General features: G+C 39.7%; 1 protein-coding gene across 1 annotated transcript in view; it reads right to left on the bottom strand.

The window, feature by feature from the left end:
• fab1 (1-phosphatidylinositol 3-phosphate 5-kinase fab1) overlaps positions 1-16,513 on the bottom strand; it is an 809,612-nt gene that overhangs the window by 433,986 nt on the left and 359,113 nt on the right. The window contains exon 20 of the mRNA XM_090380831.1: positions 599-699. Within this exon, the coding sequence (XP_090236957.1) occupies positions 599-699 (101 nt within the window). The remainder of the gene's footprint in view (positions 1-598; positions 700-16,513) is intronic.

Below are 16,513 nucleotides of genomic sequence, written 5' to 3'. Positions count from 1 at the left end.
TACTATTTTTTTTATTCAAATAAATTTAAGCATAAATACTGGATTAATTTATTTTGTTTAATTAATTTAATTTGTTTGTAATGCCTCCACAATTTTATATTTGACAGAGAGACTATTTCATGTTATCAGCGTTTTTCTGAAAATTTTCAGAAAAATACTAGTATTTTTCTCAAAATTTTATAGTTTTTTTAAAAGAAAAATGTAAAAAAAAATTGAAAATTTTTAGTAGCCAAACAAAAAAAAAAAAAAAAAAAAAAAGATACTTGCAAAATTTTCAATTATTATTAAAGAAATGAAGAAATAAAATTAATTAGCACTGCAATCTGCTGGTAAAAGATCAAACATTAGTAGACTCAAAGCACAATGCAAAAAACTGAATATTAAAGTTAAAATCTGGAGCCTTATTGGGTTATTCATTAACATAGTGTTAACATTGTGTTGAAGTGATACTACTGCAGGATTAAGAACTCTTCTTTTAGCACAATAACAGTAAAGTTACATATGTACATGCACGCAAAACAATCGTAATGCAAAAAATTTTATTCTAGCCACCCTGGCACCATCTAGTTCAAAGATATATTTAAAAAATAAGTCATACCATGGACTAACACAGAAGTATGGAGCATTATTGGAAGTACAAGAATAACTACAGAAGAGAACCTGAAGATGTTGGTGGTTATAAAAACTTAAGGCATCCACCTGTAAAAGCAGAAATTAATACATTGCATTAATAAAAAAAATATATATGCGCTACAAAAATGTGCTATTCCATAATACAAACAGTTCACATTAAAAAAATTACAATATGAAAAAAAAAAAGACTATATGTTGTGAAGTTTCAGTGTGATTAGTGTTGGATTATTAGTTAAGTTTTGCTGTGATTGTGTAACTGAGTTCTAGTATATGTAATTGTATGTGGGAAGTGGCTCTAGCTCCCCAAACATTGTTTTATATTATATAATTGTACTATTATGTGATGATGCTTATAAAAGATGACAGTGTGAAGCAATGTCACCACACAAGCATCATACATCTCCAAACAAATTTCTGAGTGCACCCCTGTGTAGTTAAATTTTAAATGTTTATGATATCCTACAGCAATAGTAAAAGGAAGAAAAAAAGAACATCTTTTTTTAGAGAAGTGACATATTAAAATGATTTGACTCAAGAAAAGTTGGAACCAAATTAGCAGCTAAATTCCCTCTACGGTGCATGGTTCTCAAGCTCTGCAGCTAACATAATCAAGTTTTTCCTCTTACAGTCACCATTTTAACAATCTCATCTTGTGAGATGCCCATCTTTGGACCCATTCAAGAAGCTCAATATCTTTTTTCTGATGAGAGAGAGATGGATGGATTACACTTAAGTAAAAGGGTTCAAGAATATTTTCTGATGAGAGAGAGATGTTTTTACAGGGATGGATTACACTTAAGTAAAAGGGGTTCGAGAATATTCCCTGATGCTATCAAGGTAGTGCTATCTTGGGGTGGAGGGATACACAGACTAATACATCAATTACAGCTGCAGGAAGAAGTGAAATTGTTTCTTGAACTGCTTCTATTGGAAGGTGCAGTAGCCTAGATATCAAAGTGTGTTGGGAATTTTAAGCCATGCTTCGAGTCATCAAGGAATAAATAAATACATGGGCCTTGTTAGGGTAGCTAGGAGTAAGAACAGGTGTATGTATACTTGCATGTACACCAATGCTAAGGGCACCAAATAAATATGATGAATTTGAAGTGCTAGTCAAGGTGTCAAATGCAGACACTGTTGGGATATCAGAGACATGGTGTCACTCAAACATAAAGGATGAAGAATTTGAATATGGAGAGTACAATGTGTACAGAAATGATAGACAGGATGAGAGGGACGAAGTGGTTTGCTCTTAGTTAAAAAACATTAAATCAAAGGCAGTGCATCCAGTTGACATGGGTGGCCAGTGCAATGTTTAGTCAGTTTGGTGTGATATAAGCACAGAGAACAAAATTGAGAGGAGTACTCATTATTGTACTCATTAGTGTCCTAATGACTCTAATGAGTACAATCAACAACTGTACAGAGAAATAGAGTGGGCCAATAAATCAGAATATCTTATAATGGGAATTTTAACTTTGCAGATATTGACTAGAACCTGGAACTTGCTGGTTAGTCAATCACACAGTAGTCAGACCTGTGTGGATTTATTGAACAACTGTTTTTTACAGTAGTATATTAGAGAGGTAACAAGAGGGAGTAATACTTTTGATATGATTATCAGAAGTGATTATTCATTAAGAATCTGCACAAAAGAGAACCACTAGGTGGCAGGGATCACAGTGTATTCATGTGGGACTTACTTAAAGACATAACCACCATCAGAAGCAAAGAGAAGGGAATTTGCTTTTGTAAAGGTGACTAAAGTAGTCTCAGACAATTATTAAATTCTACACAGTGGTACCATCAACTGATAATGTTACCAACAGCAAATTCTAAATGGAAAACATTCAAAGAATTAATCATGGAAGCTACTAGGCTTTTCACACAAATTAAGAAATACTCTTCAATGTATAGCTCTAAAAGAATATCAGATGAAATAATGAGACTCATGGCAGAGAACAAAAATGCAATCGATGCATATAAATTATCAAGCATCACAGAAGCCTATGGTAGGTATAAACTAGTCTGGAATCAAGTCAAAAAGGAGATCATGCAGGAGAAGATATATTACAAGAAATCTTTGGAAAAGGACACAAACACTTCTTTACTTATGTAAACTCTAGAACGAAGAGGATGAATTGGATTGGTCCATTTGATATCGATGGTTCAACTGTTGATGATCAGGATGCTCACAAATTGAATAAGTATTTTGTGTCTCCATTCACACATGAGGAATTCTCTATGGAAATTGATGCCAGACATATATCAAACTCTAAGAGGGAGCTAAATGATTTGGTAATAAATGAGAGGAAAGTGGAAGATAAATTGAAGTTAAACATAAGGGCCACTTGGGATGGATGGGATCTATCCAATTACTTACATTAAGGGAGGTTGAGAAGGAAGTAAGCAAAAACCTTTAATCATAATTATGACAGCATCCTTGGATTCAGAGGAGGTCTCCACAGACTGGAGATGTGTGTATGTATCACCAATTCACAAGGGGATGAGTAACAGAGACCTGTTAGTTTAATTCCTGTTCCAGTAAAAAACTAGAATCACTGGTTAAAGAAGTAATGTAGGATCATCCAAACAAGGCTGCAATTATAATTCAGACAAGGAATGGATTTGTTATGGGGAAATCTTGTCTGACCAATTTGATTGGATACTATGATATAATTGCAAAGGAACTGTATGCAAAAAATAATTTTGATAATATATACTTGGATTTCAGTAAAGCTTTTGACAGTGTTCACATAAAAGACTGCTGTACAAATTGAAGCAGTGTGAAATTAAGGGCAAGTTGGTGCTATGGATAAACGGATGGTTGAGTGGGAGAGGAGAGAGGGTGGTAATCAATGGATACTGCTCTTCGTGGACTAATGTTATTAGTGGAGTCCCTCAGGGTTTGGCCTTGCACCTCATTGTTATTTTCTATATCTATTAATGATATTGATGAAGGAAATATCAGGCTTACTGTCCAAGTTTGCAGATGATACAAGGTTGGCTGCTAACACCTATTCCAGCGAAAAAAGCAGACTCCTAACCTACTTACAACAGACCTGGCAAGCCAGATGGTCTGAATCCACCAAAGGGGCCATCACCCGCAAATTTATACCAGACATATGCAAAGTATATCCCAAATCACCATCCTGGTTCTCCCCAGGCCTTCTAACCACATACCTCCTAACAGGGCATGGTGCCTTTCGCAGTAAACTGAACCTTCTTGGACTTTCCGACAGCCCTCTTTGCACCTGTGGTGCCCAGGAAACCTGGGATCACTTGATGCATGACTGCCTACTATATGATGACCTCAGATCTTCTCTCATCACACAAATTCATTTCATCCCTAGAGACCAGGATCAACATCTCCTGGAAGACCACCATACCTACACAGCCTTTTCGAACTTTGCTCAGAGCCTCTTCACGAGGCGGAAAACCCTACCACAACCACAGAATCAGACCCAACCAGACAATGAAACGGCCTAATCAGCCATGTGTAAAGACCACTACTTGCTTCAGCATACTGCAATCCCCGTGAAGCCTTTCAACCTGCACAATAATTGTGCCTTTACAATGCAGTCTCAACATCACCATCTACCATGACTGCAGCTCCGGCTTCGCCTCCCACCAAGTTGACTCACCACTGAAATGACTCCACTATCTGGACGGGACTTCTTTGTCCCAGGATTGACACTACTCGGATTTGATCCTCTCTGATTGACTCTACCAAATATATCTTCATGCAGCTCACTACTGAAATGACTTCACCACCTGGACGGAACCCGTCTGTCCCAGGACTGCACTACTCGAATCTTACCTTCTCGGACTGGACTCTGCCAACTATGACTTCATGCAGCATTGCTGCCAATGCCACGTGGCAATCCTGAACCCGTGCTCCCTTGCACGGCCCTGTTTCTCCCCTGTCCTGGCCGGGAGGAGGTGAAGGTCCCCTTGTCTCCTCCCCGCCACCCCCTCTTTCCTTCTGGTGTGGCATGGGCCTGCCTCACTGATTTTGGGGTCATCTACTCTATCGACCCTATACTTCTGTCTCTCACCCCCCAGCCTTTAGTCTCCCCTCCCCCTCTAGCTTTCCAACTAGCGTTCATCCCATGTCAAAATCATCCCATGTCAAAATTCTAAATTCCACACTGTATAACTTAAAACTCCTTGGCCTGACCCAACCTCTAGCGCACCCCCCACCTTTTTTTTTTTTTTTTTTTTGTCCTAGCCACTGAAATCCCAGGAAATTAGGTGGCAGGACCTGCCAGAGTACTTATTTAAAAATACTGGTGTACCTGGCTTGCCTCCACGGGGCTAAGTGTGGGCAACGTTGGGCCTCAGTAGGGGTCCAGCGGCTAAATAGCCAGATGAACAACGGTACACGACACTACATCCAACAATATCCATACACTTTTAAATCTCTGGCCTTTACAGTGTTCTGTAACACGTGACAATGTAGACTACACGGAGATGGGGGTAACCCCTGGTGCCGTTAGACCCTAAACACACTTTGCACTTTACACAAAGGTTGGCAGGGTGGTTAATGACAGGAATGACTGTATGCTACTGCAGCAGGATCTAGAAACATTTGGCAGATGGGCTGTGAAATGGCAATTGAAGTTTAACATTGACAAATGCCCAGCACTGCATATGGGTAGCAGTAACTCCACAGTAATGAACCAACTGTGTGGTACTCAGGGTAGAGGAAAATGAAAAAGACCACGGGGTAATTGTGCAGTCAGATATGAAGTTCTCTGAGCAATGCAGAACAGGCTGCCAGGACAGCTCATGGGGTTTTGTCAATGATATACAGGAATTTTTCAAAGCAGAGATAAGGAGATGATTATCTCATTGTATAAGGCACATCTTGAGTATTGCATAGAAATCTGGAGGCCTCATTTTAGGAAGGATGCAGACCTGTACACCGAAGACTGTTGAGCGAAACAAAGGGGTGCCCTTACCAAGGAAGGCTTTACTTCTGCAAATTTAGCATCTGGAGACTAGGCACTGCAAGGCAATCTGATTGAAGTGTTTAATGCTTTGAATGGATTGTGTAAGCTCAATGCTGATGGGATTCTTCTCCTTGCCTGGACTACACATGAGGTTTTTTTTTTTTTTTTTTTTTGATTTGGTAGTTGTTGGCGCATCGGCTTCTGTGGCCATATTGCACCTCCCAAGGTTTTTGCAGTACTTTGATCCCAGCCCGAGGCGGGAATCGAACCCGTGACCTTTGGGTTGCCAGGCAGGTACTTTACCCACTCGGCTAGCCCGGTCGGCACACATGAGGTGGCAAAACTTCAAACCGAGAAAAGACGGCTGCAGAATAGATGTGGGGAAGTTTGCCTTTAGCCAGCAGATGGTTGATTGCTGGAACAAACTTCCATCTGTCATTGTGGAAGTTGTTAGCTTAAATATATAGAAGGAAGAACTAGGCAAATTATTGATGGGAATAAATAGGTGAAATAAGAGGCATTGGGCTGCTCCCCCCCCCAATTCTGTATAAGCTTGCTTTCTTGTATCATTTGCTGTTACTAATGCTCTTCACAATCCTCTGGTTTGTAGATTACTCCCACCACACAGATTCTGTGCTGAAAGGCATAACTTCTGATTCAGCAAATGCTCTTTTCACACTCATGCTGCTTTTGATAAGAAGCATAATCTTCCTTCTATCTTCCCTAAATACAATATACATACCATAGTGGAACTCGCCATTCCCAATTTTCAAGTGGTACCATATTTCTGTTAGCACTTTTATGTCAGCATTAATTTTAACTCCCAACTAATAATTCAAATTCACCAATTTTATTGAAAACGCTCTCGACAATGCCGAAGAGATGAGAAGAGCTAAGCATTCCTCTATAGTTTACTACCCTGATACACACCCCTTAAAGTCATTCAAGTTTTTTTCTCTTGGTTTATCTCCCTGATCATTTAAAATGTTACCATTCTCAGAACATCTTGCAAATATTGGTTGTTGTAGCAATAAACAAGAATTCTTGAGATGTGTGCAAAGAATATTTTGAACCACATCAGATAAATGCATGTCTATATTACCCTCCCCCCAACTAGGAGTTTCCCTGAACCATTAAGCTATCCTCAATGATACGGGCAAAAACCCTTGCACCACATTTCTTCAAATGAATACTGCAATACAAAATAGATCCCTTTATCTATAATTGTGGACCACACTGATAAAAATTTTCCCCCTAAAGCGAAAACGGATACAAAATAGATTGTGACAAGTTTAATAATAGGAAATATACATATATTAGATTAGATGCATACAAACAAAAAGCTTTCGCTTTTTGTCAACCTTCCTCAGTTAAACTGACAGTTAAGAATAGAGCATGAGGGTGTGTACTGCCAATCTTGTACGTGCAGTACGTGATTAATTGTTGGAGGTTGAAGCCTGTGGCTGTGATGCATGAGGACATTGCCAGTGTTTGTCAATAGTCAGAATTGCTGTTTCAATGATAGGGTGAACTTGACATCCACTGCTCCTGTTGACTGAGGTATTGGAGCATTTGATGTTTAACGACTCCAACCAGGCGCGTCGTCGATAGTGGCGGGACCTATCCACAATCACGACATCGCGGTGTGGGTCAATGTCGTGGTGGGTTGCCCAAACGTGTTCGGCAATAGCTGAGTGCTCCACATCCGCTAAGCGGATTGCTCTTTCATGTTTGGAAAGGCGTTTTTCGAGCCGTCTCCCAGTTTCCCCGATGTAGCAGCTAGTGCAGTCACGGCAAGAGATGCGGTAGACCAATCCGCTTTGTAGTAAGGTGGGGACCGGTGTTTTTACTTTAGAGATAAGGGATCGTAACTTTCTGCCTGGGAGTTATACGCATTTTATCCCATGTGATTTTAAGACTCTACAAACTTGTGATAGGTTTGGGTAGTATGGGATAAAGGCGCTCACGGTTGAGTCATTACCTTGGATGTTTCTGTTGGTCGCTACGTGGCCATGTGTCTGTAGGTCACACCTTGTAAGATCCGCCTTGACTTTAGCAATTTCGGCATGCCTCTCATTTACAGAGCTAGAGTGGGTCCAGGCATGAGTTAGCAAGGTTCGTCCAGTGGAAAGAAGATGGCTACACACGTGTGCTGACCGGAAGTTGGTAAATTGGCCAGCACACATTGGTTTACGATGGACAGTTGTCTTCAAGCACGTGCCCTTGTACCAGACAAGGGTGTCTAAGTATGGTATGGTGTTGTCCGATTCTAGCTCGATGGTGAATTTTATGAAAGGCGACAGAGAATTGAGGTGGTCTAAGATTCGGTCACCTGAATTTCTGGGGATAACCACGAAATCATCGTCCACGTAGTGACACCAAAAGGTAATGGGATCTGGTACATTCATAAATGTACGACCCTCTAATTCCTCCATTGCGATGTTTGCCGTGACCGTACTAACCAGGGAACCCATGGCTGTTCCGTGTACTTGTTGGTAAATGGAGTCGTTGAACATGATTGCACCACCTGTTAAGCAGTCTGAGGGCGGTGGAGATATTGTCTGGTGTTAATTTGGTTCTGCTGCCAAGGGTTTGGTCATTATGTAAGAGTTGCTTTGCACATGTGATGGCAAGTTCTACTGGGATGGAGGTGAAAAGTGAAACTACATCAAATGATGCCATGATTTGATCTTGTGAGATGGATATGGTTCGGATCCGTTCTATTAATTCACTACTGTTGGAGATGGTGTTTGTGGTCTTGCCTACTAGGGAAGAAAGGAGCCCAGAGACAAATTTAGCTAATTCATAACTTGGTGAGCCACAACAGGAGACAATGGGTCTTAACAGTGTATCTTCTTTGTGAACCTTCGGGTAGTCCATAGAATTGTGGAATCTGGTATCCGGAGGCACGGATGTGATTATGTGTTGATTCTGCTATTTTCTTCTGTTTAAGCCAACTGTTGATGAGGATGTTTACTTTCGACTCCCATCGTTCCAAAGCTTTGATGGAAGGAACCATATCCATCTCACAAGATCAAATCATAGCATCATTTGATGTAGTTTCACTTTTCACCTCCATCCCAGAAGAACTTGCCATCACGTGTGCAAAGCAACTCTTACATAATGACCAAACCCTTGGCAGCAGAACCAAATTAATACCAGACAATATCTCCACCGCCCTCAGACTGTGCTTAACAGGCGGTGCAATCATGTTCAACGACTCCATTTACCAATAAGTACACAGCACAGCCATGGGTTCCTCGGTTAGTTCGGTCATTCTCTGTTGCCTTTCATAAAATTCACCATCGAGCTAGAATCGGACAACACCATACCATACTTAGACACCCTTGTCCGGCGCGAGGGCACATGCTTGAAGACAACTGTCCATTGAAAACCAATGTGTGCTGGCCAATTTACCAACTTCCAGTCAGCACACGTGCGTAGCCATCTTCTTGCCACTGGACGAACCTTGCTAACTCGTGCCTGGACCCACTCTAGCTCTGTAAATGAGAGGCACACCGAAATTGCTAAAGTCAAGGCGGATCATACAAGGTGTGGCTATCCCTTGACAGATGTGACCTACAGACACATGGCCAAGTAGCGACCAACAGAAACATCCAAGGTAATGACTCAACCTTGCTAACTCATGCCTGGACCCACTCTAGTTCTGTAAATAAGAGGCACACCGAAATTGCTCAAGTCAAGGTGGATCTTACGAGGTGTGGCTATCCCATCAATACCCTTTACAGGTGTGACCTACAGACACATGGCCATGTAGTGACCAACAGAAACATCCAATGTAATGACTCAACCGCAAGCGCCTTTATCCCATCATCATCATCATCAGCCATTTTCAATCCACTGCAGGATGAAGGCCTCTCCAGCAACTTTACAGTTCCTTCTGTTTTGAGCACTGGCCATCCATTTACTATCCACAAACTCATGAATTTCATCTATCCATCCCCGCCTTTGTCTTCCAGGTTTTCTTCTAGCTCCTCTTGGGTACCATTCTGTTATTTTCTTAGTCCATCTGTCATCATGTCTTCGAGCTATGTGTCCTGCCCAAGACCATTTTAGTTCTTTAGTTTTGATAAGAATGTCCTTTACTTGAGTTTGCTGCCTAATCCATGTGTTCCTCTTTTTATCTAACAGTCTGATTCCCAATATAATTCGTCCAATTCTTCGCTGTGTAGCTCTCTTTGGTAAATGCCCAAGTTTCACTTCCATAAGTCATGGTGGGGAGTATACAATGGTTCATTATTTTACATTTCAGACAAACTGGGATATTTCTCTTCAGTATGTGACTATATTTCCTGATCTTTAATCCAAAATCCTTAATAACTGTGCATAACTGATTAAGATTTTCCTCTAATTCTTTGGGATCATGGCTTATGACCACAATGTCATCTGCAAATCATAAATGGTTTAGGTACTCTCCGTTCACATTGACTCCTTTCTACGACCAGTCTAATCTTCTGAAAGCTACAGCAAGGGCAGCAGTAAACAGCTTCGGAGAATTGTGTTTCCTTGTTGAACTCCTTTCTCGATTTTAAATTTCCTACTGTCTTTGTCTAGTCTAATAAAGGAGTTAGCACTCTCATATATTTTCTTCAAAATCATAATATGTGGGGTATCTATGCCTTGTCTTTCCAGTGCCCGAAACATTGCCTTATGCTGTATGGAGTCAAATGCCTTTTCATAATCCACAAATGCCAGGCATAATGGTGTTTTATATTCATTTGCGGTCTGCATTAGTTGTGATATTACGTGAATGTGATCCATAGTTGAGAATCCTGTCCTAAAGCCAGCTTGCTCTTTCGGTTGATTCTCATCAAGTATTCTTTCTAATCTGTTAGTAATGACCCTTGTGAACAACTTGTTGTTGTTGTTGTTATTTGGGTTTTTTAAGGAGCATTAGCAACTAAGGCCATATTGCTCCGGGATATGCGGTGGTCATTCCCTGACCTTTCCACATCCTCCGTATTTGGTGGTGACAGGCTCGAACCCCGGTCTAATCAAGAAGCGTGTGCTATGCACTGCTGCTCCTTCCCACCTGGCTACGGAGGCGCCTGAACAACTTGTAGATGTGGGATAACAAGCTAATTGGTCTATAATTTCCAATTTCTGATTTATCTCCTTTCTTATGTAGCAAAACTATGATTGCATTATTCCACTGCTTAGGCGTCACACCTTTTCTAATGCACTTGTGAAGAGCCTTGCCAGTTTTTGTGTTATGTCGCTTCCTCCCAAATTTAACAACTCTACAGTAACTTTGCAATCCATCTTCCCCACTGCTGGCATCATTCCCTCGCTCCTTGTATAATTCTCTATAGTAGTCTTCTGCTATTTGAATTATGCCTTCTCTGCTGTTTATAAGTACACCATCACTATTCTTCAGTTTCAGTATCATTTGTCTTTCTGTATTACTGCTCATGGCTGCTGATTTAAATCCTTTGTTTTCCCTTAATGCTTGTTCTACTTTTCTTGTGTTAAATCTTCTTATGTCCTCTCTAAGTCTCTTTCTAATGGCTTTGCATAACTCAGTATACTCAATTTTTTCCTTGTCAGTGTTTATCTTGCTCTTCATTTTTTGCCTTCGGTTCATTATAACAAGTGTTTCTTGACTAATTTTTTCTTATTTGGATTTCTTTTTCCCTATAGGTTTCTTGGTCTTGAGCAGTCTGCAGAAGCTCAAACTTGTTCTTAAGTTTCAGTACATACTGCTTTTTATCCTCTTCCGTTATCTCAAAGACCTTTGTATTATTTACTCAAGTCAGTTTTTTCCTTTCCTTTCCTACATCTATATCAAGTGTACATCTTACCATTCTGTGATCACATCCAACATTTACCTTATTCAGGACGGTAACAACATTCACAATATATCTTCTGTTAGTGAGGATAAAGTCGATTTCATTAGTTGTTAATCCATTTGGACTCTTCCATGTCCACTTTCTGTTCACCCTTTTTTTGAAAAAAGTGTTCATTACTGACAATCCTTGAGATTCTGCAAATTCCACAAATTGTTCGCCTCTCATTTCTTTCACCAATTCCAAAATTTCCTATAGTTCCCCTTTCTGCTCCGTTTTGTCTTTTTCCGACCTTAGCATTGAAGTCCCCCATAATAATAGTGTAGTGGGTTTTCTGCTCATCTAGAAGTCTCTCAATTTCGGTGTATATTTCTTCAACCTCTTCATCATGATGGCTTGATGTTGGTGCATAAATCATTATAACCTTTAGTTTGTACTTGTTAGAAATCTTGAGTATTAGTCTTGACACCCTTGGTGATGTACTTTTGAATTCCAAAATGTTGTTTTTCAAATCTTTATGGACCAGAAACTGAACTCCACCTTCACTCCTTTCACTGTTTCCATTGGTGTACAGCAGATTTCCACTTGATAAACTTATAAGTGATTCATTTCTTCTTCTTGTTTCAGCCAAACCGATGATATTCCAATTCACATTTTCTAATTCCTTTTCCAGCTCTAATATCCTGTCTTCACTGATGAGTGATCTTACGTTATAACAGGGCAAGTTCAGTTTCCGTGCATGGTAGCCTGATTGTACCCAGAGATTCTTAGCACCCTCTGCTTCCACTCTGATCCTCTTGCTGCCATAAGTGAAAGGGGAGTGAAAGCTGCTGGGGACTGAGGGCCATTTGTTTCATTGTGCTGTCATGAGCTGGAGGGTTTGATCTTTTCCTCTTCGTGCTGACCAGGCGTCTTGAAGAGAACCACTCTACACGTTTGTTGCCACCTAAGTGACGTAACAGGACTTACTATCGAGAAGGTGTGCATGAGTGGATTTTAGGGAGGCAGGCCAACCAGATTTCTCCTAAATCTTCTGTAATAGAGAGATATTGGATCCATCAGTGTTTTAGCCTGTGTCTGATAACACACAGGATACCTGTTCCCCTCTAAGCCTTTATCCCATACAACCCAAACCTATTACAACAGGTTTGTAGAGTCTTAAAATCACATGGGATAAAATGCGTACAACTCCCAGGCAGAAAGTTACGATCCCTCATCTCTAAAGTAAAAACACCGGTCCTCACCTTACTACAAAGCGGATTGGTCTACCGCATCTCTTGCCATGCCTGCACTAGCTGCTATATCGGGGAAACTGGGAGACAGATCAAAAAACGCCTTTCCGAACATGAAAGAGCAATCCACTTAGCAGACGTGGAGCACTCAGCTATTGCCGAAAACGTTTGGGCAACCCACCACGACATTGACCCACACCGTGATGTCGTGATTGTGGATAGGTCCCACCACTATCATCGACGTGCCTGGATGGAGTCGTTAAACATCAAATGCTCCAATACCTCAGTCAACAGGAGCAGTGGATGTCGAGTCCACCCTATCATCGGAACAGCAATCCTGACTATTGAGAAATGCTGGCAACGTCCCCATGCATCACAGCCACAGGCTTCAACATCCAACAATTAATCACGCACTTCACGTACAAGATTGGCAGTACACGCCCTCATGCTCCATTCTTAACTGTCAGTTTAACTGAGGAAGGTTGACAAAAACAACTGAAAGCTTTTTGTTTGTATGTATCTAATCTAATATATGTATATTTCCTATTATTAAACTTGTTACAATGTATTTTTTATCCATTTTCGCTCTGAGTTACAGTAATTTTGATAATAATGAATCCAGAGTGCACAGGCCTCTTTAATCATATTCCCCCTAAAGCCTTGCAGAGTCTCAAGTCTTGAATTAAAACACAAGGTGATTCAGTATATCATCTCTCATATCATGTGTGAGTAGAATTATGGATACATACACATTCTGACCTAACTCAACATTTTTTCAGTATGGTTCTATATTTATCCAACAAATTGTGAGGTCATGCTCGTTTAATATCATTAGTCCTCACATTTATAATAATGCTCCCTTTACCGCCCCCCTTAAATCTAATAACCTGTTGGTAATGTTATCAATTGTTGCTCTCTGCAAACACACTGTGGTTCTTGGTTACCTATCTTTATTACAAAAAATATTATCCATTTCTTGCCTGCAATAAAAATATATCTTCTTCAATCAGAGCAGTATGCATTTGATTATTCTGTTCTGGGACCTGAATTTGTGGTGCATCACTTGGCAGGTCATGAGACTTGAGTCTCTGTGGAGTTCCCAGATATCTTTGTTTCTAGAGTAAGCACAAATTTGTTCAGATGACTCAAATTCCTTTAGCAATGCATCAAGTTTTAATTTGATATCGGTACAATCATTGCATAAGGTAAAAAGAAAAGAATCATCAGTTGAGCTTGGTTTTGTCTAATAGAATGACCATATACTCACTACACTAACCTCGTGACTCACACTGTAAAAATGCCTATAGGCATTTCTGTCCGAGTTACAACGTCTCTGAACAATGCATTGAAATTTGATCTTCTAATAACCATTATTTTTATAAAATTTGAACTTAAGAAAGATTAAAAAATTTACATTTACAATATATTACAGAATTTAAATTACCAAAGTATTACAGAAATTGAACTGTTACCAATACTTTATTCAATAACAAAGTTAAAATTAAGCTACTGAAGTTATTAGAAGGAATTTAACTTAGCAGAAATACTTTAGTAGATAATTTAACAATTAAATTTACAAAACTTTGTACAAATTAATTTCATAAATTACTGAAATGTTTAACTGGTGACAGAAAAATCACAGAAACTAGGTTATCAAAAACTGTTCACTTTCTGTTATCTATAAAGCCTTCAAAGAAAAGCTAAGCAAAAAGAAAATTGTTTGCTGAGTGGTTTCCCTCTGAGTTTGTTCCATCTATGGAAAGATGTGGCAAAGAAATGAAAATACCAGAAAAAGCTCTTTTACTAATTTGAATGACTTAGGCAAAGAACCAGGCCATCCTGGTACATGTAGATTTTTTTTTTTTTTTTTTTTATAAAAACCCCACACGAGAGGCATTAGAACCCATAGTACCTTGTACCTTGCATGGGCTGAAATTTGAGAAGATGAAAGAAGATATTTGTTAATATTATAGTAATATTCAGGAAATTGGTATGAAAGAAGGTTGTTCCAGAAAACAAAAGTTGAATAAATAAATAAAGAAAAAGAAATGTTGGTTCTGTGAGTTTGAAGTTGGACTTGAAGGATGTTGACTAGTTGGGGCTCTGTTCACACTGGTTTGGAAGAGATCAGGAATTACAAAATCCAATTCAGAAGAACAGTGCCTGTGGATGTATCTATAGAAAAGGCATGCAGTAGAAACAGAATGTCTGAGACACGGTGTGGAGAGACCGTTAGAGATGAGTCATTAATTAACCTAGCTGCCCTCTTTTTGAATGGAATCTAGAAGGCTGAGTGATGTTTTGGAGGCACCATCCCAGATGTGGGAACAATATTCCACGGCAGGACCACACTTGCCATTTTGTTCAGAGCGAACAGCTGTTTGGAAGAAAAGTAAATGTAGGAGCGAAAGAGAAAATCCAATTTTTTAGATGCAGAAGAAGCAATATTTGTAATTTGTTTATGCCAAGAGAGATTAGAAGTCAAGGTAATTCCCAATAGAGAATATATGATCATGCCTATAAATCAGAGTGTCATCGAATATAAGCATAGCAACAGAAGAATCCTTTTTGGAAGATATTAGACTGGATTGAAATCAACTAAGTTATTTTTGTCCCACTGGAGAATTATCTGCAGATCACAATTTGAGGAATTGGATCTTGGATATTCGAGAAGTTAAAGCTGTTTGTGCAGGGCAGGGTTTCTCAAACTGGAAGGTGGAATGCAATGTGCTATCATCAGCAAAATTATGAATAAGATTTCTGGTCAATGGAAGAAGGTAATTAATACACAAGAGGTTTGTTTGTTTTGTTTGTTTGTTATTTGGTTTTTAGGAGCATTAGCAACTAATGCCATATTGCTCCGAGATATGCGGTGGTCATTCCCTGACCTTTCCGCATCCTCCGTATTTGGTGGTGACGGGCTCGAACCCCGGTCTAATCAAGAAGCGTGTGCTACGCACTGCTGCTCCTTCCCACCTGGCTATGGAGGCGCCTTACACAAGAGCACCAGCGTTAGTGAAAAAGTTAGAAAACAGAGAGGCAACTACCATCACCTGCTGTCAGCAGTCAGTGAGAAAATTGGATACTCAATTACAAAAAACAGTTGGCAAATCATAAGGTACAAGCTCATTTAGAAGACCTTTATGGCATACATGATCAAAAGCCTTTGAAATGTCAAGAGCAACTGCTTGAGTTTCACCAAACTTTTCAACTGAATTTGTCCATGGGTAACATAATCCGGAATATCACCAGTGGATCGACAGTGATGGAATCCATACTGACTATCATTGATAAGATGGAAGGTTTTTGATAATTTAAGAGTTGGAGGTTAATTGATTGCTCCATCACTTTAGAAAGAGTAAAAGTAAGTGCAATGGGTGATAATTGGATGGAAATTTGTCATCCTTTTTAGGAACTGGCTGGATATGAGCAAATTTCCAAGCAGAAGGAAAAACACCTTTGGAATAAGAAAGTAAAAAAAGGTGACAAAGAACAGGAGTAAGTTCAGGAGCAAAGGTTTCGAGAACAAGTGGAGAACAAGTTTGAGAACAAAGGGACCTGGACCTTTCTTAGCATCAAGATTGTTCAAAATCTTTCTGACATTCATTTGATGGAAGACCACAGGAGGCATTGAATGGAGTGTACTGGGAATTGTAGAAGGTGGTTTACCAAGGTCATCGATACACAAGTTGGAAGAAAAGTATGATGCTAGCAGGTCAGCTTTATCTTTGGCTAAAGTGGCAATAGAACCATCCAGTTTGGACAGAGGTGGGAATACAGATGGGCAAAAGTTTGATTATTGGTTGATTCAACCACTGCTCATCTTACTTTCCTGAATTATTTGTTGTATGATTCCTTTTGCTTCAAAGGTAGTACTTGTGCATAT

The sequence above is a fragment of the Mastigoproctus giganteus genome, chromosome 9 (assembly GCF_048544385.1).
Source record: "Mastigoproctus giganteus isolate SK-2022 chromosome 9, ASM4854438v1, whole genome shotgun sequence".
Taxonomy (NCBI): domain Eukaryota; kingdom Metazoa; phylum Arthropoda; class Arachnida; order Uropygi; family Thelyphonidae; genus Mastigoproctus; species Mastigoproctus giganteus.
Note: the sequence above shows the minus strand (reverse complement) of the source record. Positions and strands in the feature narration are given on the sequence as shown.